This window comes from Pseudonaja textilis, chromosome 3 (assembly GCF_049901715.1).
Source record: "Pseudonaja textilis isolate UNSWEBS1 chromosome 3, rPseTex1.2, whole genome shotgun sequence".
Taxonomy (NCBI): domain Eukaryota; kingdom Metazoa; phylum Chordata; class Lepidosauria; order Squamata; family Elapidae; genus Pseudonaja; species Pseudonaja textilis.
In genome coordinates, this window is record NC_141992.1 from 98,487,133 (window position 1) to 98,514,955 (window position 27,823).

A 27,823-nucleotide genomic window follows, 5' to 3' on the forward strand; every position below is an offset into this window, starting at 1 on the left:
TTTTGGTTTCCCCTCTGTACAATGGTGGAACTGTCATTTGGGACATTACAGGTAGTCCTGGAGTTACAATGGTTGCTTAGCAACTTCAAAGTTATGATGGTCCCCCCCAGGGTGTTCTGGCAGTGGCTGCCATCCTCACCCCATGGTCACATGATCACACGTTGGGTGCTCAGCAACACCCAATGCATTTATGCCCATTTGCAGTATCCAGCACTGCTGTGTGACTGTTTTACAATGCTTTTACTGAAAACCATTTTTACTTACAGTTTTTAGCAAAACTGGCCCATTGAAAACCATAGATTAATGACCACAGTATATTTGCTTAATAACCACAGCTGCCATATTATAGCCAGGGGTGGGATTCTATTGGTTCAGACCAGTTTGGGCGAACCCTAACTGTGATGATCAGCTGGCTCTGAACTGGTTTGATCCAATTATCATGTGGGCCCACTCGCCTGCCCCTGCGTTGTACTTGTCTATATCTGCTCAGCTGATTCGTATGGCAGAGCGGATTGCCACGCCTCAGCTGTGTTACTTCCCTGAGGTAATATTGAAGATAAGTAATTGCAATAGCGGTGCATGTTTCCAGTTACACTGGGAGAATCCCACCCCTGGTTATAACTGCCACACTCGCAAACTGACCACAAAAAAGATAATAAAATTAGATCAGTCAAGTGGTAATCCATTTTACAATCATCATGACCTAATGACTATGATGGGCAGTCTCCATTACAGTTGTGAGTTAGGTAGTTACCTGATACAGGTAATTTACCTGTATTAACACCAAGATCCATCAAATTGGGATATTTATGAGAGAGAACTGCTATTATTTTCCAGGGACAATCTTATTTACTATTCACTGGTATAGTGAATAGTATATACTATATATATATAGTATATATATAGAAGTCCTAAAGCCATACATGAAAGAGATAATGACCTAAATGATGACAAAAAGTATGGCTGTTTAACTCTTCAGTGGTATTGCATTCCTCTGGAGAGAAGGGGACTGTGAGTACATTCTGAAGATTACACTTAGTTCATTTCCTAGTATATTCTAGAATCTGTATATTATACTACTAACACTGACATTCTTTGAGTTGGGAATTGTTCTAGGAGATCTAGCCAGCAGCTCTTTATAGAGAATTTTGCTTCCTTATCACTCCTCATCTTGTAAAATCTGGATGTCCTAAATACAAATAAGGGGAAAGTAATTTGGCCATGATTTTTCCTTACAATAATAAGCTTGCATTCTCAGTTTGCTCTATAATATATCATACTGCATTGCTGCAGCCTACCTTTCCATTCTTACCATACTTTCTGAAATTCAGGATTGGTGTGACTGTCCAGTAGCTCCCTGCCTGAGAATGAAGATTCTTCTCTTGCATTGTACTTTCCCTCCCTCTCTCCCTCCCCTTTGGCAACATAAATTTCTAGGCAGCACAGTCTCCCACCTTCTCGTGTAGAGCTGCTTTCTACAGTGCAGACAACACAATGAGCGATGAAAAAAGGTCTCGGAGCTCTTCTAGAGAGAAGCATGGGAGAAGCAGAGAGAGGTCATCTTCAGGGAACAAAAAAGAGAAGATGGCACACAGACAGAAAGCCAGCAAAGAGAAGCAGCAATCCAATCAGAATAAATTTAAGAAGGACACCAAAAGCACCCTTCAAGCAGGCAACCAAATCCATACTTCCACAGTGGTTGATGTGGATGATGTGGTGTCATTTGATGAAGAAATGGAGGTGATGGCCTTGCTTGAGAGTGAGAAGCAGGAGGAAGGTAAGGGAAGAAAATGGGACACAACACCAGTAAATCATCCCCTGGACAGGTCCATCTCCTGAGGAGAACCTAGTTTAAGAGATCTTAGATCCACAATCCTTAAAGCCCACACTATATTGTATGAGGAAAAGGAGCAAAGACAAGCAAACCAATCTGGGTTGTTAAAATCCAGGAAGCATTAGAAGACAGCAAGGAATTAAATGTTGTCTTATCTCTTGCATGTTTTCTTATCTGGTAGACCTACCCTGTAAGTCATGTTTATTTAAAGACAGCAGGGTGATATAAATACGTTCAATTTATCTGTCCTCTCCCTTGTAGATAGCAACCAGCTCTGGGAAGTGGCAACATGTAAAAGGACTAAATTCTGTAATATATCATGAGAATTTAACAAGGGAGATCTTGTAATAAACATCATCACTTCTTTGTTGCTTTACGTTTTAAGACAACATGACCAAAAGAAATCAACAAAATTATTGCAAAGTTATTAAGATGAGGATCCTAAAAGCAAAGAAAATACAAAAGCTACCTAGCAATGTTAATACTTAGCCTCCCAGGGACAAATATTAGCGCAGTATACAGCACAAGCAGAAATTCTGAACATTAGTTTCAGTGAATGTAAAATTTAGTGTGTGTTTAAAATGGGGAATGTATGAAAGATTTGGACTTCAAATTTGACTCAAATTAAAGTGATAGTCATTTGATCTGTGATATGCTTCTTCCATTGAGAAGACTTGATGCAAAGCTTCCGGTTGGTAGGTCTCAGCTTCTATTTTAATTTTTCTTCTATAATCTTTTTCTTGGAAACCTTAGGAAATTAGGCATCAGTGAGACCTAGCTATTAGACATTCACTAGAGATTCAGAAGAAGCCTAATAATTAGGTTATTGATGTTCTGACTGTGGCTATATTTCTGCAGTTTTTTCATTTTTCAGCATGTGGAAGAGTGGGGTTTTTTTGGTTGTTTATCTATGTTACCAATCTGGGTTGGTTTTAAATGATATGAAAGTAGGATTTACTGGTATGTTAATGGTTGATTTGTTGGAAGGCCTTGCAAGCTTCCAGGAATTGCCTACTGTCATTCCAAATCATTTAATATCAAACAGGTTCCCTGCTGAAATTGTGGCTGAATTTTTTTTTGTGACTAATAAAGGACTTAGGTTAAGTAGATTTGGTCCTGGTAGCCTGCCATTGGTTTCTGATTTCCAAAATGAATTTGGCTTAGCAGAGCAATAAACAAGTGCTTATCTATATGAAGATTCCACTCTGAAGAATCTACAAGTATCACTCTAAAAAAAAATCTCATATCAAACCATTTCACTGGTCATTCTAACTCAGCTTCGTTTATGATTGGAACAGTTATAATAGTTCTTTCTTACCACTGCTAAGGACGGCAGGGTTTGAATTGGATTACCAGTACTATATCCATAGCATGGGCTCTACTATTGCATTACCACCTTTCCTTAGATAAGGCAATTATGTACTGATTGTATTGTCAAATGATATGAAATATAGATATTTATTTTTTAGAGAATGGACAAGCAGCCCCCAAATATTTTGATTTACAATTTCCACAGTGTATTTGCTTTTGTCAGAACATGTGAAATTAATGGTAGTTGATAAAAATAGCCAAGACGGCCTCAAATGGTAAAAATGATATATTCCTAATGTTGAGTTTATGAAAGAGGATTCATTTGTAACTGATCAGGCTTCACCTCTGAGAAGAATACTTCATGGAAAAATGCTTGTGAATTTTCTTTGGCTCTTCGACACAAAATTGTGCTGGTTATAGAAGGGGGAGGTGAAGCTCTAGGTCCGCCTGCATGCAAGCTTTATTTCTCTCATCTCTTCTGCTTTCCTTTTACTAAACTCTGATGTCCATCAAGATAAAATTTCAGGCAAATCTTGAATGTAAGAAAGAATAAAGGAGGAGGAATTCTAAGAGTGGTATTGGCATCCAGAGACCCATAGGCTATTACACACTGTTATGTCCCTTCATCTTTGACATTTCACGTGCCACTAAGTTCACCTTTTTCGGGGGATAATAACAGAATGGTGTTTGAAGAGAGTGACTAGGGATCAGATAGAAGGAGTAACCTCACCTCTGCTTGAAAGATCCAGAGCTCCTTTCTGATCACACTCACTGTGGATCACCTGACTTGCCTCCTATATTATGGAAGCATAATTGAGTTTACATACCTTGAGACTGACATTGGGGAATAAGGGGAAATACTAATAGTTAATAATAATAATACCAATCTATGGATTGGAATCAAGATGAGTGCAACAATGTGGAAACAAGGAGGAATGGGTTTGGTACTATTGTTGCCAAAGATTGATTCCACCCTAGTTAAGTACATGTGAGGATTCAACCCAAATGCATTTATGCTACAAGTATTCTATGACTATTGTCAGCTGCACTCTGATGTGTTTTCATTTTTGTACCATGTTTATGCATGCTGCTTGTGTGCATCAGTTATAAATGGAAATTATTACATCTTAACAGTTATACATGTCCTTCAGCATAATAGTAAAGGAACTTACCAGCCTCCTCAACATGGTGCCCTCCAGATATAGTAGTTAACTAGTTGATATTCCTAAGAAAGACCTGAAACATATGCTGGAACTTTACTCCGAATTAGAATATAGAAGAATCCCTATTTTCATCTACAGATGAAATTTGAGCATGTTATCTCAGTTCTGTTTCATCTTCCTATAATATCCTTTGTTCCCAAAATAATGTGGGTTAGCAGGTACATATTCCTTATTACTTTTTTTTAATCTGATTTTTTCCAATAAAAAATGCAGGTTTAAAGAAACCAGGAAAATCATATATCTTGTATCTGTTTTCTGCAGGTTTAAAGTCTCCAGGTTTTGGCATCTGTGAGTGGCTTCTTATCATCCTCTCACTCCTTCTCATCATAATCACATTTCCCATTTCCATCTGGTTCTGTATGAAGGTAGGAGTATTTCTAGAGATTGAAGTTGATACATATAAGAGACAGCAATCAGTAAAGTCCATGCATCCAAATGTTATTGGATACAGCAGGAAGCCTTGCATTCAACTCACACACAAACAAAAAAAAAATCATGAATTCAATGGTATTATGTGTTACTATGTTTGCTGAACAGGTTCTATTTGATAAGAATATTTCTTTCATATATAACATACCTCCAGTAAATAGAATAGAATAGAATAGAATAGAATAGAATAGAATAGAATAGAACAGAACAGAATAGAATAGAATAACAGAGTTGGAAGGGACTTTGGAGGTCTTCTAGTCCAACCCCCTGATTAGGCAGGAAACCCTACACCACTTCAGGCAAATGGTTATCCAAACTGTTATGTATTAGCATATTTAACTGTAATTGATCAGTCCGTGGTGGTGGGAAATTTGAAGAGCCATCACTGGCTACAGCCGCGAGCAGCCCGAGTATAAAAAGGGCTGCCGTGGTTTCTTCAGGCGCTCAGTCCTAGACGGAAGTAAAACAATTGGAAATCATGCTGGTGTCCTGAGTCTCATTCCCGTGACTTAATACTGGTGATGAGGGTGAGATACTGAGACAAAGGGAACCAGCGAGCATGTAGCAACCGACGAACACTGGCAACGCATCGAGGCAAAATGGCCGGAAACAACACACCACCCACACCGTTCGATCCAGCAACCAAAGAGTGAGAATCGTACATCGACCAATTCCTCATGTTCCTCCATAATGTATCTGAACACAGGAAGAGAGCCTTCTTCCTCACCCATTGCGATCCCGCGGTATTTAAGATGGCCAAAGCATTAGCGGCACCCACTGACGTGAAAACGATGGCCTGGCGGGACCTGGAAAGAATACTGAGGGCTCACTACACACCAACTGTTTCCTGCCTAATCAAAAGACATGAGTTTTATCGTTGCAACCAAAAAGAAGGCGAGAGCACTTAAAATAATATATAATTTTCGTTCTGATTCTGCTTAGTACATTCTAAAGCTACATACTACATTTTAAAATAAGAAAATAGTAAGTTTATAATATAATTAAAACAATAATCCATAGCAAATTAAACTCTATCATTAAATCTTAAGCATTTTACACATTCCCTCTAATATTTTATTAAATCATATAATATTCCAGTTTTCTAACTTTATTTCAAATACAAATACAACAATACAGTCTTATGTACTTTTGCAGAATCTCTTTTTTAATTATGTTTTTACCCTTTATCTCTGAAAAAAAAACTGTTTCTTTACATCTTGTTTCAAACCTTTGTAACTTCTCTTCCTTTTTTCCCTTTCTTTCTTCTCCAATCTAGCCTTTTTACCCCCCATCCCATCTCTTGATCTCCACCCTCTTAATCTCCACTCTCTTCTGCATTCCTCTTTTCTGTTGCTTTCTGACATTGTACTGATTTTTCACCTTATTTTTCCCTTTGGGTTGTTCTTTTAAGTCTTAAATTCTCCATTCTCTTTCCCCTCTTTCCTTTTTCTTCCCCAGCTAAAGTTGTTTGCTCATTAAAGATGGCTTCTTCTTCTTCATCCCAGTCTTCTTGTTCTTGTAATTCCTGGTAGGTAGAAATCGCCATTTCTAAGAAGAAGTGTTAAATTTAGGGGAAAGATATAAAAGTGTCATACTTCAATCAGTGATTGCAGAAGAAATTATGTGTTAAAGAGAAAAGATAAGTAGATAATTACAGAATGGACAAAAGATACAAGAATAATGATTTAAATTGAGATGAAATATATAAAATAGAATTAAGAGAGTGAAAAGAGGGGAGAAGCCATATAAAAAATATAGAATGGTAAATAAGATATGAAATGGTATACAAAGTGAGCATGAATTTGATTTATGTCTGTACACAAAGATGTAACCCGGGACTAAGCCGCTTTCCAAAAAGAAGTTTTATGTTTTCGTGTTTTGTTTGTATATGTTTGTTTATTGAAAATTAATAATTTTTTTTTAAAAAAGGCGAGAGCATCGGCAATTTCATTGCAATGCTGAGGGACATCACTGGAGCATGCAAATTCCTAAACATGGATGAAGCCATGAGAGACTGAGTGGTCCTGGGACTGAGAGATCTTACACTCCAGGGCCAATTATTAACAAAACCCAAAATAATACTCCAAGAAGCAATAGAGGAAGCCACCGCAGCGGAAGCAACGCAGAAATCAACAGCCGCCATGTGGAGGATGAACAAAGCGCCACCGGAGACCCCAAAAAACACTGCCACAACCCACCACGAGGACATTGAGTCCCCATCGGAAGATGAAGAGGAAGGGGTAAATCAACTCCGGTCAGAACAGGACAGAAGGGACCGGAACAGAAAAAGGAAAGAATTTTGTTGTGCCGGTTGCGAGGGGAACCATCCACGTTCCGAGTGCCGTTTCCTAGATGCAATCTTCAAACATTGTGAACGGTGGGGACATATTGCTAGGGCATGCCAAGCAAGAAAGAACTACAACCCTAGGCAAAGATGGAGCACCCCGCCACCCCAGAGAGAGAGAGAGAGAGAGAAACGGAGCCATTGGAACCAAGACAACAGAAGAACTCGAAAGACAAACACTAATGCTGAAAGACTACCAGGGGAACAAAATCCCCGTAGTAGGTACCGGACAATTCAAGGTAACATTCAAAAAATATACCAGAGTCCTTCCACTAACCATAGTCAACTGGAATTGTCCTAGCCTATTGGGACTTGAATGGTTTGCACCATTAGGAATCGAAGTCACAGGGATAAACAGCATAACCGAGACAGTGTGGGAAGATGACCTGATGGAAGAATTCTGAGATGTGTTCGACAGAGAACTGGGCAAGTACCGGGGGTCCCCAATTTCTTTTAGTCTAAACCCAAACATAGCCCCCATAAGACTAAAGGTGAGGTGGGTTCCTTTCACACTAAAACCAAAAATTGATGAACAGTTGGATAAACTCATTGCACTCCAACAAAGTGCATACCCGGTTCCAGTGGTACAGCATCTATTATGTTCCCTTATGAAATCTTCACGAAACTAGACCTCGCACAGATGTACCAACAGTTGCCCGTTGACCCCGAAACAGCGGAAGCCCAGACAATTGTGACACACGGGGGCATTCAAATGCAACAGACCACAATTTGGCATCAGCTTCACCCCAGGGGTGTTCCAGAGCTTAATGAAACGCCTATTGCAAGGGATAAAGGGGGTAGTACCATACTTTGATGGTGTCCTGGTATCAGCCAGGAACAAAGAACAACTGTGTGACTGCCTAAGGAAAGTCCTAGGCAAATTCAAGGAGGCAGGACTAAAAATAAAAAAGAAGTGCCAATTAGCCGCCAACAAAGTTGAATTCCTAGGATACCTTATAGACAGCGAAGGAATCCACCCCACTGAAAATAAAGTCAGAGCAATCAAGGAAGCCCCCAGACCTACAAATAAAACTGATCTACAAGCTTTCTTAGGACTCATTAACTTTTATAATATATTCCTACCACAGAAAGCAACCATTTTGGAACCACTACACAGGCTGCCTTGACAAGAAAGCAACCTGGTCCTGGAGGCAACGAGAAGAAACGGCATTCCAGGAGATAAAAAACTTGATCATATCAGACCACGTACTAATACAATACAGTGAGACACTTCCAATAACACTAACCTGCGATGCATCACTTTTCGTCGTCGGCGCTATACTCAGCCACATATTACCAGATGAGAAAGAAGCACCTGTAGCATTCTATTCAAAGACTCTGTCAAAGCCGGAGCGGAACTACAGTCAATTAGACAAAGAGGCATTGGCCGCTGTCACCGGAATAAAATGTTTCCACAAATATATCTACGGGAGAACTTTTACACTAGTCACAGACCACAAGCCACTCCTGGGCATCATCACAGGAAACAAAGCTGCACCTTATATACTGTCACCATGAATGATGCGGTGGTCAGAATTCCTGGCTGCCTATAACTACAAATTTACCTTCCGACCCAGAAAGGACATAAATCATGCTGACATGCTTAGCCGTTGCTCTCTACCTGACATAGAAGATGACCCAGCACCAACCACATCGACCCTTCAAATAGAGACATTAGAAAACCTACCGGTAACGGCAGCAGACATCGCTAGGGAAACAGCTAGAGACAAAAACCTGGCGTGGATTTTAAATTGGGTAGGAAAAGGATGGCCAGAAACTGAGAGTGACGAGACTGTCAGACCGTTCTGGAATCGACAAACAGCGCTTTCAATACTTAAGGTGGTCATACTGGACAGATTAAGGAAACGCATACTAGAATTATTACATGAGGGATACCCGAGTATTGTAAAAATGAAATCCCTGGCAAGGAGTTATGTATGGTGGCCAGGGATGGATAAGGAAATAGGGGATTGGTGGCAACATGTAAAAGCTGCCAGGAATCGAGGCCAACACCCCCCACAGCACCAAAACACGAATGGGAAACACCAAGGGGACCATGGTCAAGTTTACACATTGATTTGGCAGGCCCAACCAAAGGACACACATTTCTAATAGTCATAGACGCCTACTCCAAATGGCTACTAGAGTAAGCATCATGCACTCCACCACAACAGAAGCCGTCATTAGACAGCTCAGGAAACTTTTTGCCACACATGAATTGCCAGATTTAATTGTATCCAACAATGGGCCACAATTCACGGCAACAACATTCGAGGGATTTCTAGCACAACAGGGGATAAGGCATGCACTGACAGCACTGGGACACCCAGCTACGAACAGACAGGTGGAACGCATGGTACGTTACATGAAGGAAACATTACAAAAGCTGCGGCCTGGGGACACACAAGAAAAGATAGATAAGCTACTAACCTTTCAACACATGACACCCAGTGCCACAACAAATAAAAGCCCAGCAGAGTTACTAATGAGGAGGAAACTAAGATTACACCTAGACAGACTACACCCCACATATAACCCAGAAAAACCAATAGACTCCTCCAATAATTGCCGCATATTTCAAACAGGGGACCCAGTACATGGAAAAAATCTCACAGGAGAACCACTGTGTGTACCAGAAAAAGTAACCCAGATAACTGGGCCCCGTTCATACAGGGAAGACACCATGGACTGGAGAAGCTGGAGGAGACACATTGACCAGCTCACATGTAGAGTCACGAAGGGTGACCCAAGCAGAACCACAGAAGAGGGGGGAGACCCCTCAAACAAACAAAACAAATACAAGGAAGGAGGGGGAGACCCCTCAAAAATAATCATAGGGGAGGGGGGAGACCCCTCAAACAAACAAAACACAACCAGAGGGGGGAGACCTCTCAAACAGACAAAACACAAGTAGGAAGGGAGGAGGAGGCCCTTCACGAGCAAAAGAAATAACAGAACAAACCCTGACAACTACGCAATAACCACTGCTAACATTGCCCCGGTTGGGAAACGCAAACACGTACCTGAGACCAGGGAAGAAGACAGGTCGGGAAGACAGGAACAGGTCCAGAAGGATAGTGGGAAAGCAGTCCCTGGCGGGAACAGCCAGGCCAACTCAACCTTCCAGGACATTCCAAGAAGACAGACGGGAGGAACAACAGATCCATCCGAACAGTTCAGGAGCCAAACGGAGACTGAGTTGCGCAGGTCCAGTAGAACCCATAAAATTCCTGCCTACCCACGTGATTACGTATGGTAGGCGAGGCTCCAATCAGTTGAACTGGACCAGGTGGGGAGGGGTCTTATGTATTAGTATACTTACCTGTAATTGGTCAGTTCGTGATGGGAAATTTGAAGAGCCATCACTGGCCACAGCCGCAAGCAGCCTGACTAGACATACCCAGTTCCAGCAAGCGTTCTTTATATATTTTAGCCTCCAGTCCCCTAATCATCTTTGTTGCTCTTCTTTGCACTCTTTCTAGAGTCTCAACATCTTTTTTACATTGTGGCAACCAAAACTCGATGCAGTATTCCAACTGTGACCTTATCAAGGCATTATAAAGTGGTATTAACACTTCACATGATCTTGAGTCTATCCCTCTGTTTATGCAGCCTAGAACTGTGTTGGCTTTTTGGGGGCGGGGGGGGGAGGTTGCAGCAAAAAATTCTTCTATATCTTAAGCCCATCTTCTGGAGTGTTGACTGTTCCTGCTAACTTGGTGTCATCTGCAAATTTGATGAGTTCCCCATCTATCCCTTCATCCAAATAATTAATGAAGATGTTGAAGAGTACTGGGCCTAAAACAGAAGCTTGGGGTACCCCATTGCGTACTTCCCTCATGTAGATGCGGTTCCATTGAGGACTACACATTGAGTGAGGTTGGTCAGTCAGTTAGGAATTCATCTGGTGGTGATAATGTCTAACCCACATTTTTCTATTTTATCAAGTTGTAGGTTATGGTCTACTTTATCAAATACCTTACTGAAGTCCAAATAAATTATATCGACAGCATTCCTCTGGTCCACTAATTTTGTCACTTTGTCAAAGAATGCAATAAGATTAGTCTGGCATGAACTGTTTTTGACAAACCCACATTGGCTTTTGGTTATTAGTTAGTTTGCTTCTAATTGTTTACTGATTCGTTGCTTGATTATCTTTTCCAGAATCTTCCCTGGTATTGAGGTCAGCCTGATAGGTCTGTAGTTTCCTGGGTCTATTTTTTCCCTTTGTTGAAGATGGGAAGCTCTTTCCCAGTTTTCTGGCAATTCCCCGGTGCTCCAGGATCTTTGAAAGATATAGATCAGTGGTTCTGAGATCTCATCTGCCAGTTCCTTCAGAACCTTGGGGTGTAATCCATCTGGTCCTGGTGATTTGAATTTGTGTAGGGTAGACTTTTTTTGTGGTGCTATTTTTGATAGGTCGGGCTGTTTTTCCCTGTGTAAGACAGATGCAAAAAATGAGTTAAGTAGTTCTGCTCTCTATTGCTTGTCACCTTGTCAGTTTCTACCAGCAATGGACCAATTGTTTCCTTGACTTCTTTCTGGTTTTTAACATGTTGCAAGAAGCTTTTTTGTTATTTTTTACTTCTGTGGCAAGCCTTTGTTCATTGTGGGCCTTAGCTTTCCTCACTTGAGCTTTGCAGACTTGGGCTATTTGCTGATATTCTGCCTTAGTTATGTGCCCTTCTTTCCATTTTTTATACTTGTCCTTTTTGTCTTTCAATTTGACAGAGTGTTCTTTATGCAGCCACGCTGGTTTCTTTTGAGAGCTGTTATTTTTCTTCTTCTTTGATATTGTGCTAGACTGGGCTTTTATAATCTCACTTTTCAAAATTTCCCAAGCTTCTTGAGTTGTTTTCCCCTTGAGGATTTTCATCCATGGAATACTTCCCAAGCTCTCTCTAAGTTTATTGAAATTAGCGCTCCAAGACTCTTGTTTAACTTTGTTCTATTGCTTGTGTTTGCATAATGTTGAATTCCAATATTGTATGATTACTCCCCCTGAGGTTCCTGTAGCTTCAACACCTTCTATCATTTCATCTCTGTTAGTGAGAATTAAGTCCAATATGGCTGATCCCCTTGTTCCCTTCTCTACCTTTTGGGAAACAAAGTTGTCGGCTAGGTTTGTGAGAAATTGTTGGATCTTCCACTTTGTGCAGAGTTTGTCTCCCAGTTTATGTCAGGGTAGTTAAAATCCCCCATTATTGTGATGTGCTTCCTATATACTTTAGTTAACTGACTAGCAAAAAGTTAATCTATTTCCCCTGTTTGGTTGGTTGGCCTACAGTACACCCCAATGTCATCCCCCCCCTTTAATATTGACCCAAATGCATTCAAGACAGTGCAACAGGTCAGTGCGCATGATTGCAGCTTGACTTACATGAGCAGTGGGCCAGTGCACATATGTGTAGCTTGTCTTGTGTGAGCAGTGAGCTATCTCATATACATGTACAGCTAGGCTTGTATGAGTGGCGAGCAGGTTCCCCTCTTCCCGCCCCCAGGGCGCCAAGCTGTAAAGGTTGAGGATTCCTGATTTAAAGGAAGCCATAAGTGGGGTTCATTAAGGCATGGGTCCTGAACCCCCAAGCCGTGGCCCACTACCGGGCCATGGCCCATTTAGTACTGGGATACATGAGCATTGAGCTGGCACACACGCTCACAACTCTACTTATGTGAATGGCGGGCCGGGCACATGCACATAGTTCTACTTACATAAGTGACGGGCCAGTTCCCCTCCCTCCCCCTCCGCTGGACTGCCAAGCCATAAAGGCAGGGGATTGCTGCCATAGGTTGTTAAAACAGAAAAAAGTACAAGGCTGATTCCTCTCATCATTTTACATTTCCTCCACTTGGCATTAAGAGGTCTATTAAAATCCTGGAGCTAAATTTTTGCACTATCTGCTTCTATTTTTTTTTACTTCCTCCCAAATTGCTCATCTTTATTCATCTTCATTTTTTTTATGGCAGATTGTACGGGAATATGAGAGAGCTGTTTTATTCCGATTTGGGCATATTCTTCATGGAAGGCCAAGAGGGCCTGGTAAGTATACAAGGATTATTAGATTTTTATAGGACCACAAGTTAAATATAACACTACTTTCTGTGACATCTACATAGACTGAACTGTTGGGGTCACTAATGATGTAAAAGAAGGTACCAATGTCAACCTTGTTGAGAAACAATGGCACAACTAAGGTTGTGCTAAAATACATAGTGAACATCATGTGAAGAAATCACCCTGCTAATTCTCATTGTTTGGATTATGTAATCAATAGGGTAGAAAATAAAATGGTATGATATTGGCAGCTTCATTTGTGATACGTTAGAAACTAAATTCAGCTTTGTTACAATCGGGTTATCCCTATATTTTTTTCTATACTGCTTGAATTGAGAGGGAGACAGTTTAAGATAGTTGCACATACACAACTCTAAATACTAACTGTTTCCAAATGGATATTTGTTACACATTTATTATATATACATGCTCTTAATTCCTGTCATGTAACTTCCATGCTGTTCTGTTTCTCCTAAAAGGCTTATTTTTTCTCCTTCCCTGTCTGGATACTTACCACAAAATAGACATTCGTCTCAAAACTTTAGAGATTCCTTTCTGTGAGGTAAGTGAGTTTATTTATCCTTTTCTAGCTCACTTGGTGGAGAAAATCACATGGATTAATCAAGATATGAGCCAGCTGCTAAGCAGACACACTATAGAAACAAGTTACATAGATTCTCCATTCAGAAGGATTTTCATGCTTTATAGCAAGTTACATAGATTCTCTTTTGATTATAAGTTTTAATGACATTTGGCAAGCCAGGATGAGGTACTGTAATCATCTTGATTTCTCAGCAGTTTTGAGTACCTTCTACCATGGTATCCTCATAGACAGCCTGGGGGATTAAGAATGGGTGGCATTATATAGCAGTGGTTCTCCTTCCCTAGTGGTCAGTTCCAGTCAGTGTTAACAGAGAGGTTGTGTCCACACCTCCTTTCTTGTGACGTGTCACAGGGTTGCATGTTCCTGCCTCTGCTTTTTAATATATACATGAATTTGCTGGGTGAAATTTGGATCTGGTATCATCTGTATGCAAGTGATATTCAATTGTACATCTCAACCCTTGCTTGCCCAACGTCATTGTCCTAACCCAATGCCTGAATATTGTTCAGGTCTGGATGGAGACACTTAGCTTCAGCCCTGAGAAGACTAAATGGATGGGCCCCTGGATCTCTTTTTTTCACCTTTGGTCTTAAGTAGGGTGGCACTTCTCCGTTTGAGACCAGTGCATAACTTGGGAACCATCCTAGTCTCACAATTACTGCTCCAAGAGCAGGTGGCAGTTTTGGTTAGGATCATCTTTGCACAGGTTCATTTTGTGTGCTTTATTCCTAGAATGAGAAGCCCTTCAGACCGTCACTTATGTTTTGGTTGCCTCAGAATGGAATATTGCAATTTGACTGCTCTTGAAGTCCACCTGAAAGCTATAACTAGTCTAAAACTGCTGCGGTGATGGCCACACTTGATACATCCATATAGCATTAATGATTCACAACCTACATTGTTTGCCAGTCTGCTTCTGAGTGCAATTCAGAGTACTGATTTTCACCTGTAAGGGCTTTCATGGCATAGGACCTGGTTCTTTGAGGCACTGCCTGTCTCTATGATTCTGCCTGACCAGTGAAATTCAGCTCCTACCCTACAAGAGTTTGACAAATCTTTGAAAATATGTCTGGGCTCCCTGGTCTGGAACTAGGTTATTTATTGAGATCATGATGAGTTTTTTGTAAGGCAATTTGTGTTTTGTTCAGGTGCACATGTTTTCCACTCTTATAAAATACTCAGAGTAATATTCCGAATTCTATAAAATCAATCAATCCATTGTTGGCAGTCAAAAGTTTACAGCTGATACCTCAACATAAAATGAACTAATTACATAAATGTAAGAAAGTTTGTCATAGTTGTGCTTGCCACTTCTCCATACAAAAACACACGCCAGGCAGATATTATTAAACTATCTTGTGAGATTCCTATGCTTTTTACCAGCCCAGATACTATAATAATAACATTGTCCAATTTTTGAAAGTCCTGGATTTGCTCTTTCTTTCCAGTGACTGACAAAATTACTACCAGTAGCACACCCCTTTTTCATCTTATTACCTTGAAGATCACCCGTAATGCCTTCTGTTTATTGTAGGTGATCACCAGTGATATGGCTGTTTTAGAATTAAATACTGTCTGCTACTATCGAATGGAGAATGTTACTCTGCTGATGACCACCCTCGCTAATCGTTCTAATGCAGTTCAGATGCTGATACAAACTATCACAAAGCGCTTGCTGGCACATCGGACTTTCACTGACATTCTGATGGAGAGAAAGAATATCAGCCAGGAGATAAAGGTGAGCAAGAGGAGGATTTTGTGATAACTCTGCATGAGGGGCAAAACCATCACAAATATTTACATCGTAATCATTGAATTGACACGAATAAAATAACGCTACCTTGTTATTGGACAGTTTCTCTTTCTTAAAAGATATTTCAAAAGATGCAAATTTGTAAGAATTGCATTGCTAAGCTTGACCAATATACATTCAATCCAGCTTTTGTTTTCAATACCTGCCAAGCTAGATACCACAAATAGGCCAATAATTGTAGGCTTTTACTTTGAATAATTTTCTCAAGAGTCATTTATTGCAATCCCACTTTATCACAAACAAGAATGTTGTTGTAACTTCTTTTTAAACTTCTTTTGGATTATACTTTTTTATTTTATTTTTATTTAATCACTCTAAGCTAACCAGAACACAGCAGCAAATAAATTATTTAAATAAATACAGAAACAAATAAACAAGAACCTTTTAATAGAAAGAAAAAGCAATAACAATATTTTATATCAAACTACAGAATATAAAACACAGAACATTAATAAAACCATATATTAAAATAGACTAAAAGAAACAAATTAAATTGAAAAAGAAAATTACATGCAAGTTTTGAATTCTGTCTGCAAATGAAATATGTTGCTTTAATTAATGTTTTATTTACTTATTTACTAGATCATTTATTTAGAGTGTAGTCCAAGATACTGATCTCTCTCTTTTTTATGCAATTGACATTCAAATAATATTATATCTTCTGTCTCTGAAGCTCTGCAAATGCACATATGTTCACTATAAAGTTTAACTCTTCCATATTTAATCATTGTATCCAATTGCTCAAATCTTGCTGGAGTAAATACCAGCCTAAAATGTTTAGGAATTGCTGTGTTTGAATACAGGTAGTCCTCGACTTACAACAGTTAGTTTGGTGACTGAAATTTAACAACTGCAGTGATTCACTTAACAAATGTGGCAAGAAAAGTCGTAAAATGGGGCAAACTCAGTTAACACATTTCTCAATTAGCAACATAAATTTTCGGCTCAATTGTGGTCGTAAGTCGAGGACCATCAAATAATTTGTCAATTCTACAAGTCTTTAATTGAAATTTTCTGTTCTAATTTTGTCTGTCAATTTCCATGGCATTAATTCTGCACCAATAATTGTATTCCTGAACAAATTATATAAATTCACAATTCATTTCTGATTGCAGCAGCTAAAGTCCTTTGACCCACACCCAGGATGCCCTTAAGAAGTGATTATATTTTTTTTAGTAGCGATATGTATTTAAGCCCCAAATTTCAGCTCCACAGAAAAGCATGGGGCTTGAAATAGTTTAAGGCTAAGGAAGCTAATTAGCATTTTAAAAAAAATTTAAACTGTAAATTCACTCATGCCCATGCTCTAAGTGTGCTCCTCTGAGTGTGAGAGGCAAGATTCAGTCTCAGAGAAAACTACACCCAGATAAGGAACACTAATAAGTTGTTCTATTGACTCATTTTCTAAAATAAAAAGTGGAAAAATATGCCTTGTGTTCCCTGAATAACAGAGAAAACTGGAAATGGGCGCTAAGCCTTGTATCCTTTTTTCCCCTTTTCAACTGCCAGTTTCCTTTCAGTTTATGCTTCTCTATTTTCAGTGGCAGCCTAGAAGGTAGAATTTTGCATTCAGTTGAAGGATCAAACTTTAATATCACAGGTGCAGTTGCTCTTAATAGGAATTAAGAGAAGTATTATAAAACTTGGGTTTATTCTCTAAGCCAGGGATGTCAAACTCGCGGCCCGCAGACCAGATGCGTCACACGTTGGCCACGCCCACCCCCAGTTTAGCGAAGGGAGGAAAAATTGTGATACGTCACGTGATGACATATCGTCACAAGTTTAACATCTCTGCTCTAAGCAGATGTCCTTAAAAAAAATTAGTTCTCATAAACTCATGATACCTTTCCTTTATGTTTAAGGACCCCAAGAAAAGTTAGTCTCTATTTGAAAATTTTTGTTTGAGGGTTAAGATAATATTTTATATGTTTATTTAAAGAGTTTTGGCACCCATATAAATATCTCCTTTTTACTTTTTATGCAGGTGGCGGTGGATGCCATCACCTGTAAGTGGGGGATCAAAGTGGAGCTGACAGAAATGTAGGTTTGAAATCTGTACACTGTAAAACCAAAAAAACATCAAAATATCAGGACAGGAAAAGAATGAAATCTTTAACTGTTAGCTATAATTTGTAACTTGCCATTCAAGTATTACATATTCTTTGTATATTGCCCTATAATTGTTATACTTATGCCAGTCCATGAAGAAATATAAAATTGATGGTTACATTGATTTTATTAGGATCAACAAAAATGGCATAATGGTTTGTCTAACAGTTGCCTTTTCCAGAATCTTCATTAGATTACAAAAACTCACAACCTTTGAGCATGATGGAAAGAGACAGGAATATTATAATCATTACTGGTGATACTTCCATTGACATTCAGTCTACCTTCATATTTACTCTGGCTATGAATTGCAGAACTTATTCAGGGGTGTCAAACTGGTGGCCCGTGAACCAGATAACACCACACCCAGACCATGCCCAGACCAGCTCCGCGAAGGGGGAAACGTTGCAATACATCACATGATGGCAACATGATGGCACAAGTTTAATGTGTGTCATAACTGAATTATCTATCCTTAGCTGTAGATTTTTCTCCAATCTGTTTTTGTGTTATTTTTGATAACATTGTCTCCAATGAAGAGTTCTAGAGAACTCCAAAGCCTTCATACTCTTTTGTGTTATTTTAGTTGGTCCGTCAACTCTGAAGCTGGACTGACTGAGACCATCTTGGAGGCTTCAGTGTTGCCACAATGGTGCTGAGGAATAGGGAGGGGGGAACAGAGATAGCTAGAGTTTGTAGCCAAAACAAAATAGTTTCCCTTGAGAACCAAGGACGTTCCCATAGATGGCTGAAAAAAGGAGGGGGGAAGTTTCCAAGCAACCAGATAGCACCTTGATTGGACCATGTGACTGATTGTTTGGGAAAGGGGAACCTTTACTTTTGATTAGGTGAAAACTGTGGGAACCTTTACAGTGGGTTTTCATCAGTTTGTGCCAGTATGATACGTCCAATAAACAGGTTCTTTGAGGAACCTGCTTGCCTCTGAGTTCTGTTTGCTATGGGCATATTACTTGGAACCCTTACATTAAACCGACTCTAAACACTGACATGGTCCTTGCTGTATTGTGAGTCTAGGCATAAACTAATTCTAGATGAGTCTCCATTGTTTATTGTTTATGAGTACAAGCAACAATAGAACAACCAATACTTGTGACAAGTATTTAAGATACCATGCAACATTGAAAAAGTTACACAAGGTTTTCTTTGATTAAATTTGAATTTTTAAAAAGGACTGCAAGTTTGTTGTAATCTGCTTTCAATCTCGGTCTAGTCTTAAGAGCTGCTGACATCTCCATCCAGAATGGAAAGTGAATGGCCAGAAAAACTACAACTAGTAACTTTTACTAGGGATAAGATACTCAGAATACTAGGACTGCCCCTTGACCAAGATTGACTGATTGAATGAATGAATGAACAAGTCAGTAAAGGCATCTGTGAAATACATTAATTAGTTCCATGTTCCCTTCCTGTTGTCTATGCAAACTGGAAGCGGCTTTCAGCCTTTCCAAGTGTCTCTGGAGCAGAGTTTCTCAACTTCAGCAACTTTTAAGATATACAGACTTCAACTCCCAGCATGGCCAATCAGAAGTGCACAGAACTTAAAAATTGCTGAGGTTGAGAAATACTGCTCTGGAGGATGATTTAAGATGCTGGAGAGTTGTTGTTTTTTTTACAGTAAAATCATGATGAGAGAGAATAGGTGCTCCTTATGTGACAGATGTCTGAACTGAAGCAGATAAATCAGTGAAGTAACAGCAGTTGTTCCTTTCAAGTATTTCCCTGACAAAATGAGTTGTGAGCATGTTGGAAATGAATCCAAATGACAAAAACTAGGATCGGTGAAAACACAGAGATTTTATTTTGTTAAGCTGTTTGCAAAGAGCGGGGGATCTCAGCTGACCTCAACATGAAGTTTGAGCCAAGAACCACACTTAAGACTTCAATACATTACATTTTATAGTTTATTTATTTTATTTGGTTTGTCAATTGCTTACAAAATAATAGGTATAAGTAAAAACATAGTTATGAATACATGGATACATATAAAAAAATAAAAGAAAGAATAGGACAGGGATGGTAGGCACGATTGGTGCGCTTATGCACGCCCCCTACAGACCTCTTAGGAAAAGGGTGAGGTCAATAGTAGAAAGTCTAAGGTTAAAGTTTTTGGGGTTTGCGGAAGAAACCACAGAGTCAGGTAGAGTATTCCAGACATTGACCACTCTGTTGCTGAAGTCGTATTTCCTGCCATCAAGTTTGGTGTGATTAACTTTGAGTTTGTATCTGTTGTTTGCTCTTGTATTGTTATGGTTGAAGCTGAAGTATTCATTGACAGGTAGGACATTGCAATGTATGATTTTATATACTATATTTAGATTGGACCGAAGGCGGCGTAGTTCTAGCTTTTCTAGGTCTAGAATTTCAAGTCTGGTGGCATAGGATATTCTGCAACGAGTAGAGGAGTGTAGAACTCTTCTTGTATAATATTTCTGGACTTTCTCAGCTGTGTTAATATCAGATACATAATGTGGGTTTCAGACTGATGAGCTGTATTCGAGTATTGGTCTAGCAAATGTTTTGTATGCTCTAGTTAGTAGTGTAATATTACCAGAGAAAAAGTTACATAAGATTAGGTTAACAACTCTTAATGCCTGTTTGGCTATGTAGTTACAGTGGGCTCTAGCAGTTAGATCATTAGAGATGAGTACTCCAAGATCCTTGACAGAGTTTGGATCACCAACAAGGTCTTGACGATTCAGCCTGTATTTTATTTTCTGATATTTTTTTTGCCAATATGTAGGACAGAGCATTTATTTGTTGAGATTTGAAGTTGCCATTTGTTTGACCATTCTGATACATAGTCAAGGTCTTTTTGAAGGGTAGCAGCATTGTCTGTGGTGTTGAATAGCTTTACATCATCAGCGAAGAGAATGCAGTTGCTCTTGATATGATCACAGAGGTCATTTATGTAGAGTATGAAAAGAGTTTGGTCCTAGAACATTGCCTTGGGGGACACCACTGTCCCCCAGAATTTGATAGGACGCTCCCAATTTTGACCATTTGTTGTCTGTTTGACAGGAATGCTATCCAGTTATGCAGGTGTCCAGAGATACCATAAGATTTTAGTTTTAGGAGTAGTTTGTCATGTACCACTGAATCAAAGGCTTTACAGAAATCTGTGTAGATTGCGTCTATTGCTTTGCCCTGATTGAGTTGTGTAGTCCATATGTTTTTGCAGTGGAAGAGTTGCAGATTACAGGATAGTTTTTTCCTAAAACCAAATTGTTTATTAGAGAGTAGGGTGTTTGTAGGTTGTTAGTGGAGGATAATGGATTGGTTAATAATTGATTCCATGACTTTACAGATGACGCAGCATAAAGATATTGGTCTATAATTTTCAACTAGGCTGGGGTCTCCCTTTTTGAAGATGGGGATGACCATGGCTTGTGACCATAGTTTTGGCAAGGAGCTGGTCCTGAAAGATTTTTCGAAGATTATGCGTAGAGGTTCTGCTATGGCAGTGGATAGCTTTTTAAAGAAGTAGGCACATATTCCGTCCAGTCGAATAAATAGAGATGGTTTAGATTGTGTAGTACTTTTTCAACATTATCTACTGTAAAATCGATATGTATTAGAACATTGTAGTTGTCTGTGGTACGACTAGGAAATACCGGGCGTGATCCATTGCTGTTTACAAATACTGAGCCAAAAAATGTGTTAAGAGGTTGGCTTTAATAGTGTCGTCGTTGCAGTCTTTACCATTAGGTCCTTTCAGGGTGGGATGGACCTTGAGTCTTTTAGTTTGTTGTTTACAAAATTGTACAAAGCGCGGGTGGAATTGGTGTGTAGAAGGTTTTCCTCTTGTTTAATGTGATAATTGGTGCATTCAGTCTTTATCTGGTGGCATAAATTTTTGTATCGGCTTTTGAAGTTGGCAACGTGACCAGATTTGTTTTTCTGCCAAAGTGATCTCTTTTTGGATTGAAGCTTCCTTATTGTTATGGGTAATCTTTCTTTTCTGCTTTTTGGAGTTGTTATTGGTACATATGATTTGATGACTCTTTTGACTTCAAGTAAAAATATGTTGTAATGGTCTTGAACAGTATTGCATCCAGTGAATAGAAATTGCCAATCAAGGGTTGAGAGATCGTTGTCTATAAGATCATAGTTGCCTTTTTTGAAGTTATAATTGGGGATCATATCGTTGTGTTGATTTTTGTGTGGATATATGTTGAGACAAAAGTCAATCATGCTGTGGTCACTGTTGGAGAAGGGTTCTTTAATTTGTATTTCGTAAATTGAATTCAAACTATTGCAGAAGATGAGATCAAGGCAGTTGTTAAGTCTAGTATTGTTGGTTACTAGTTGTTCCTGTCCCAGGTTTGTTACAGCATTGTAGAAGGTTGCATGTATGGGTTCAGTTTTATATTCATTTAGGGTCCAGTTAATGTGAGGTAGATTGAAGTCACCAAGAAAGATAAAAGTGTGTGGGCAGGATGTTGCCCATGTTAGTAGTGAAGTTAGCTTGTTTACATGTTCGATGTCATAATCAGGGGCTCTGTAACATAGTAAGAATCAAAGTGTGATATTTAAGGACAGTTCACAGACGATGGTCTCAGGAAGAACAAGCTCTTGGGTAACTTGGATGTTTTTTAGATGTAAGGACTTTTTATAGAAGATAGCAACACCACATTCTCTACGGATTTCACGATCTGATCGGTAAACATGTTAGTCTCTTACTGTGGTAATGGAGTCAGGGAGAGATGCATTCAGCCATGTTTCACAGACAAATATGATGTCAAATTTAGCCACATTTAGTCAGAGGAGTAATTCAGGTATTTTATTCACAAGGCTTCTTGCATTGAGTAGCTTGCATTTAAGGCCAGTTGTAGTTGGAATTGAGGTAATTAGGGGCGTGCATGCCTAGTTTTGAGTTATGGTGGGTTGGATGAGGTAGGGTTGGATGTGGAGCTGTGGGTTGTGTGACTTTCTTTTGATGCAATCAGCTCTGTAGTCAATGTATAGGTCCTTTTCTCCATTGTCTAGAGGGTTTTTGAATTCTGCGCAGAGTTCACGGGAGCAGATTCTTTGCAGTATGGATAAGTCTGGTCTTGAGCGAAGTTTTTTGTGGTTGGGATTGGCTTTTGTATGAATGAATATGCGTTTGCTGGACTCATTTTTGCAAACAACTCTACAAAATTTGGGGGCCACTGAGCCATCATTGTATTTGGACTCAGGGCCATCTCTGGTTACTTCAATGATATCTTCAGGAGAGATGTTTGTTGTATTTGAGTTGCTTATGATATTACGAACTTTGGTGATGTGATCTGATTCGTTGGTGTCTTCAAGACCAAATAAGATGGCATTTGGACATTTCTGATCACGTTCAATGGTGTCTCTGATGAGTAAAGAGATATCATTTGTGGAATTATTTGATGGGATAGTAATTATTTGTGGTTGTGGTTTGGTGGTTATTTTTGGTTGTAGTTGCGATTGTAGTGAGGTAGTAGTTGTGGTAGTGGTTGTTGGGTTGGGATTTGATTTTGAGCTGATAGGTAGTCGCTTATTAGTGCTATATTTTTTTTCAAGAGAAAGTAGGCTTTCTTGTATAATTGTTTCAAAACGTGTTGCTAAGCGTTTTTCTATTGAGTGCATGAGTTATTCTATGCTATCAACTCTGTCAGGCAGGGTACTTGGTTTGTTTAGCTTAGGAAAACATGATGGACATAGACAAGGGAAAGTATCTGATGCTTTTAGGAGATCAGCTAGGTCTTTGTTTAAGTTTAAGCAGGCAAGGTGGGCTTGATTGTCACATAGGTAACATTTGATGTTATTTTCACTTTCGTTGATGGTTTTAAGACATTTGAAGCATGTACAGGAGTCTGAGAGGTCATTGGTAGAGATACTACTTTGTTGTTGTTGTTTGGTAGTGGAGGATTTGGAGTTTCTGGCTGGCATGGTCAATGACAATAGTACACTAAACAATTACAATAGCTAATTAATGTGATAGGTAGGCAATTACTTAATGAATGTTGGTAATTAATAAATGTTAATTGATAAGTTAGAGAACAAATCAAAAGTAAGGTTACTTATTACTAAAAATCAATCAATCAACTTATTACTAAGAATCAATCAATCAATAGACTAGATAATCAATGATACAGTATTAAATCTCTATTAGTTCAATGAATCAGTAAATTAGTGGTCATTTAACAATTAATTATTATATTATTATATGATAAATCAATGATTATAGACAAAGCATTATCTATAAATATTTGGTCTTGAGGTACTGAGATAGTGGAGGTAGAAGTATTGGAGGTTTGTGGTGTAAAGTTCCTTTATTTTTCCTTAAAGCCACTTTTTTTTATTTTTGTTTTGTTTTGTTTTTGTTTTAAAGAGGAAGCGTTGCTGTTTGATAGATTTGAATGGAGAAGATTTGAATGAGCTCACCAATCATCTGCTTTAGAGTTTGGAAAGGATGAGATTTGGGTGGGGGTTTAGAGGAGGTTATCCAATCAGCTGAGTGGGAATTTAAATTCAGGCTGACTAATCAGCTGGGCTATTTAAATGGAGCTGGGTGATTTATATGGAGACTATCAATTCTCTGTGAGTCTCCTTTGTTCTCCCCAATTGGTGGCCGTTTAGAATTATTTTTGGTGATTTGATTTAAATGGAGACTGCAGACATCATTCTAGTTCTTCCATCATCAGAATTCACAATCAATCTCAATTTCACAAGGCAGTTTTCCTGAATAAAAACCTTCTTCACACCTCTTCTTCTCATCTAGTCCCCCTTTTTTCTCCTTTAATCACTCTTTTCTCAAGCTGCCATTTAACTTCCAGAGTTAGAGGGTAAAAACATAAATTAAGCCGCTGCCGCTGAATCTCCACACTCATCCCTTCCACTCTGGAGTCTTCGCTTTTTAAGTTGTTTCTGACTCGGGTCCACAGTAAATCTTCGAGCCGTTTACCCGCTCCTTCCTCCCACACCCCTCCTACATCGACCCAGTGACCAAGCACAGCTAATCAGAGACGCCTTATGGAGACCACATCATCTTCTTTGATACCTCCCAATGACCACCTATCACACATTTTGCCAACATGGCTTTTTCTTATCTTACTTGGCATTAAAGAATGTTCCTTCAGCAGGGCCTCTTTCTAACGGTCTGAGAACAAAGAAATATCTATTCCTAACACCACACTTGTTACATATTAATGTTACATTCAGCACATCTTAGAACAACATGCATCTCTAACATATTCACCTATACAAAGTAAAAGTCTGGTAAACTTAAGCTGATGCTTTGAAAAACAAAATCTAACTTCAATTGATTAAAGAAAGTTAGGGCAATGGTTTATCTCTTCTATTGTCCTCCTAATCCTGAAGGAAATAGGGGTGGCATTACTTGATACAGGAGGATGTCTATAGAGAACTGTCTTAATGCTATAATATACATCTACATTTTACATTTTACATCTACATTTTATTTTTGAATTTTCTTATTTCTAACAAGCATAAGCATCTAAAAAACCCCAATGCAGGCTTGAAATTGTGTTTTCAGAGGCATTGCAACCAGTTCATAGGAATTAAAGTTTCATTGTATTCTGCACTGGTTAGATTGTACTTGAAGAAGAACAATGTCCAAATAACATGTAATTTAACTTTTCAAAAGATTGGCAAATTAAACTATGGGAATATGTCTCAATGTCAAAAATAACTTCCCATCTAAAAAATGTCTGATGTAAAATTTAAATTAACTTGGAAACCATTTATGGATTATAACTATATGGATTCATGCTCTGGCCTAACTTAATCACTTCCAAAATGCTTTAGCCTTGATTTATTCCTGTGGAGTCACTTTGCATGTAAATATTTATGCCATGACAGCCATACAAAAATAGGGAATTTTTTTTAAAAAGGCATTTATTTGTGTAAAATGCATAGAGGGGGCAAAAGGGAGCAAGAGTAATGAATTCAAGGCCTTGCAAATCTATTTTCAACTCTGAAGGAGAATAATACCACCCTTGGTCCCCTATCTTCAGCTTTTTCAAAATGAGATTATAGTGAATGAGATCATAGGGGAGAACTTCCAAAAACTGACCAGAGACATTTTGGGGAGAGATGGTATGACAACTCTCAATCAAATTGCGTTTGAGCTTCGGAGATAGGGCATAAATTGATTGTTGCATATGTCTGTGAAGGTCCCATAAAATTTAAAAAATGGTGTTCCTTTGGGGTATATCATGTTTACTGTTGCCAAAAAAGATAACTAGGAGAATGTCAAGATAGGGCTTTGGAGAAGAATATCAGCTCTCCATGATGATAGACTCCTTAATGTAACTGGGGATTGTGATGGGTGGAGATATAGTCCCAAGTAGCCAGGCAGGGGACACAGCTTGTGCAATTGTGGTCAAATCTGCCTATATAGAGTTAATTGAGAGAGACTCTGGGCTGTTTTTAGAACAAAAGAAATAAAAAGACAGCGTAGGTACAACACTAGTTTCTTTATTAATGAATAAAAATTTATCTTTGAAGAGAATTTGTATCTGTAAATACCGGATTGGTATCTTGTGAGAATGAATCTCACTTCTAAAACTTGACAGAAGTCAAAACAAATTAAACATGGATCAAACCAGGGTAGGCAGACTATTTCTAGAACCCCAGTCTGATTCCTGAAGCAGGCAATGTGGATAAGAAATCAGTTGGCATGGTATGGAGATAATGGTAGTGAAGCTCCAAATGAGCTGATTGACGGGTACAAATATTCAACTAGCATATCTGCCCAAAATTTGCCTCAGAAGTGAAAAACTGAATTAAGTTGGTATAATTAGATCAGATGGCATTGTCCATGACAAGAAAAAAATAGTCACCAAAAACCATACATATATTCTCAAGATGTCAAGCGTCTTCTGTTTCTAAGCTTGGAGAGTAGCCTTTTTTTCAGTTTCCTATTTTTATTTCAGTAAAGACATTCGGCTGCCAGCTGAGCTCCAGGTGTCACTATCTGCACAAGCAGAAGCCCAGCGTCATGCTAAAGTGAGGGTAAGTCAGCACTACATTTTTATTATAGGAGATCACAGGGAGAGGAAATGCTTTTCCTCTGGTGGTATTGGATTCAGGGGGAGTGGCAGGGCAGAGGAAGAGAAACCTGCTAATGACAGCCCATACAATAATATTAACTGGAAGCAAGCAAGCAGACAGGAAGAATGGAGAGTGTTAGTGACCTCCCACTGACTAGTCTCCATGATCCATATAGCTACTTTCCAATTTCCGATAACTATGAATCTTATAGCTTTTCATAACTTGTAGGACACCACCTTCTGCCCTGCTTCATCTCCCTACTCTTTTGTGTGAATTTAGTTACCAGGGTTCCTGAGAAAGTGCTTGCACAAAGTACTATTATTTTGGTACGGAACAAACAAGCAAAAATATGCAGGGCAATAAATAATCTGCATCTACAGGACTAGAAATTAGCGTGTAAATTGCTGAAGGGGAAGAACTAAAAGAATCTCTGCTGTGTTTAGGAACGGTGGTTCAGATATTTTTATTGAACCCTGGACAAAATTGGGACTAAGCTAAATATTGCAGATGATTCTTGGACAAAGTAATGCAGTGTCACACAATATAGAAGGTAGAACGTATTTTTTCTTTCTAATGTAAGCTAAGGAAAGGCAGTATCTCTCAGTGATACGGTTATAGAAATAATAGATTCAATTCTCAAATGGCCTTTGTGTTGTAGGTGATCGCTGCTGAAGGTGAAAAAGCTGCTTCTGAATCTCTGAAGATAGCAGCTGAGGCATTGTCCCATACTCCAGCTGCTATCCAGCTCCGTTACCTCCACACTCTGCAGAACTTGTCTTCTGAAAAACCTCCAACCCTTGTCCTGTCTTTACCCTTTGACCCCCTGAGCCTTTCAGTTGCAGTAAATCAAACACCCACTGGCCACAACCCCTCAGGTTGTGACAATAATCCAGAAACGTCCAAGGGCAAGGATTCCCCCATGTTGTAGAAATTGTAGAATTCAAAAGATGATTTTAAGCTGTATGTCAGATCCATGTATCTGCCATTCTTCAGTGAAAGAAGGGGGGGAGGGTAGATTTGATACATTTAGTTCATTTTCCTCTCTTTGTATTTTGC

At 39.0% G+C, this 27,823-nt stretch overlaps 1 protein-coding gene across 1 annotated transcript; it reads left to right on the forward strand.

The window, feature by feature from the left end:
- Positions 1 to 1,453: 1,453 nt before the first annotated feature.
- On the forward strand, positions 1,454 to 27,695 carry NPHS2 (NPHS2 stomatin family member, podocin). Its single transcript, XM_026703462.2, has 8 exons — positions 1,454 to 1,777; positions 4,630 to 4,733; positions 13,109 to 13,181; positions 13,676 to 13,758; positions 15,335 to 15,538; positions 17,598 to 17,653; positions 26,650 to 26,728; positions 27,426 to 27,695. The coding sequence occupies exons 1-8, from the start codon at positions 1,495 to 1,497 to the stop codon at positions 27,693 to 27,695; spliced, it is 1,152 nt and encodes a 383-aa protein (XP_026559247.1). The 5' UTR covers positions 1,454 to 1,494.
- The last annotated feature ends 128 nt before the right edge of the window (positions 27,696 to 27,823 follow it).

Bases quoted from the DNA above. Each gene is read 5' to 3' on its own strand.
- NPHS2 (XM_026703462.2), top strand. From the start codon at position 1,495: ATGAGCGATGAAAAAAGGTCTCGGAGCTCTTCTAGAGAGAAGCATGGG. The intron at 4,734-13,108 runs GTAGGAGTATTT...TTTTTATGGCAG, and splicing joins CCATCTGGTTCTGTATGAAG to ATTGTACGGGAATATGAGAG. The intron at 13,182-13,675 runs GTAAGTATACAA...TTCTCCTAAAAG, and splicing joins TGGAAGGCCAAGAGGGCCTG to GCTTATTTTTTCTCCTTCCC.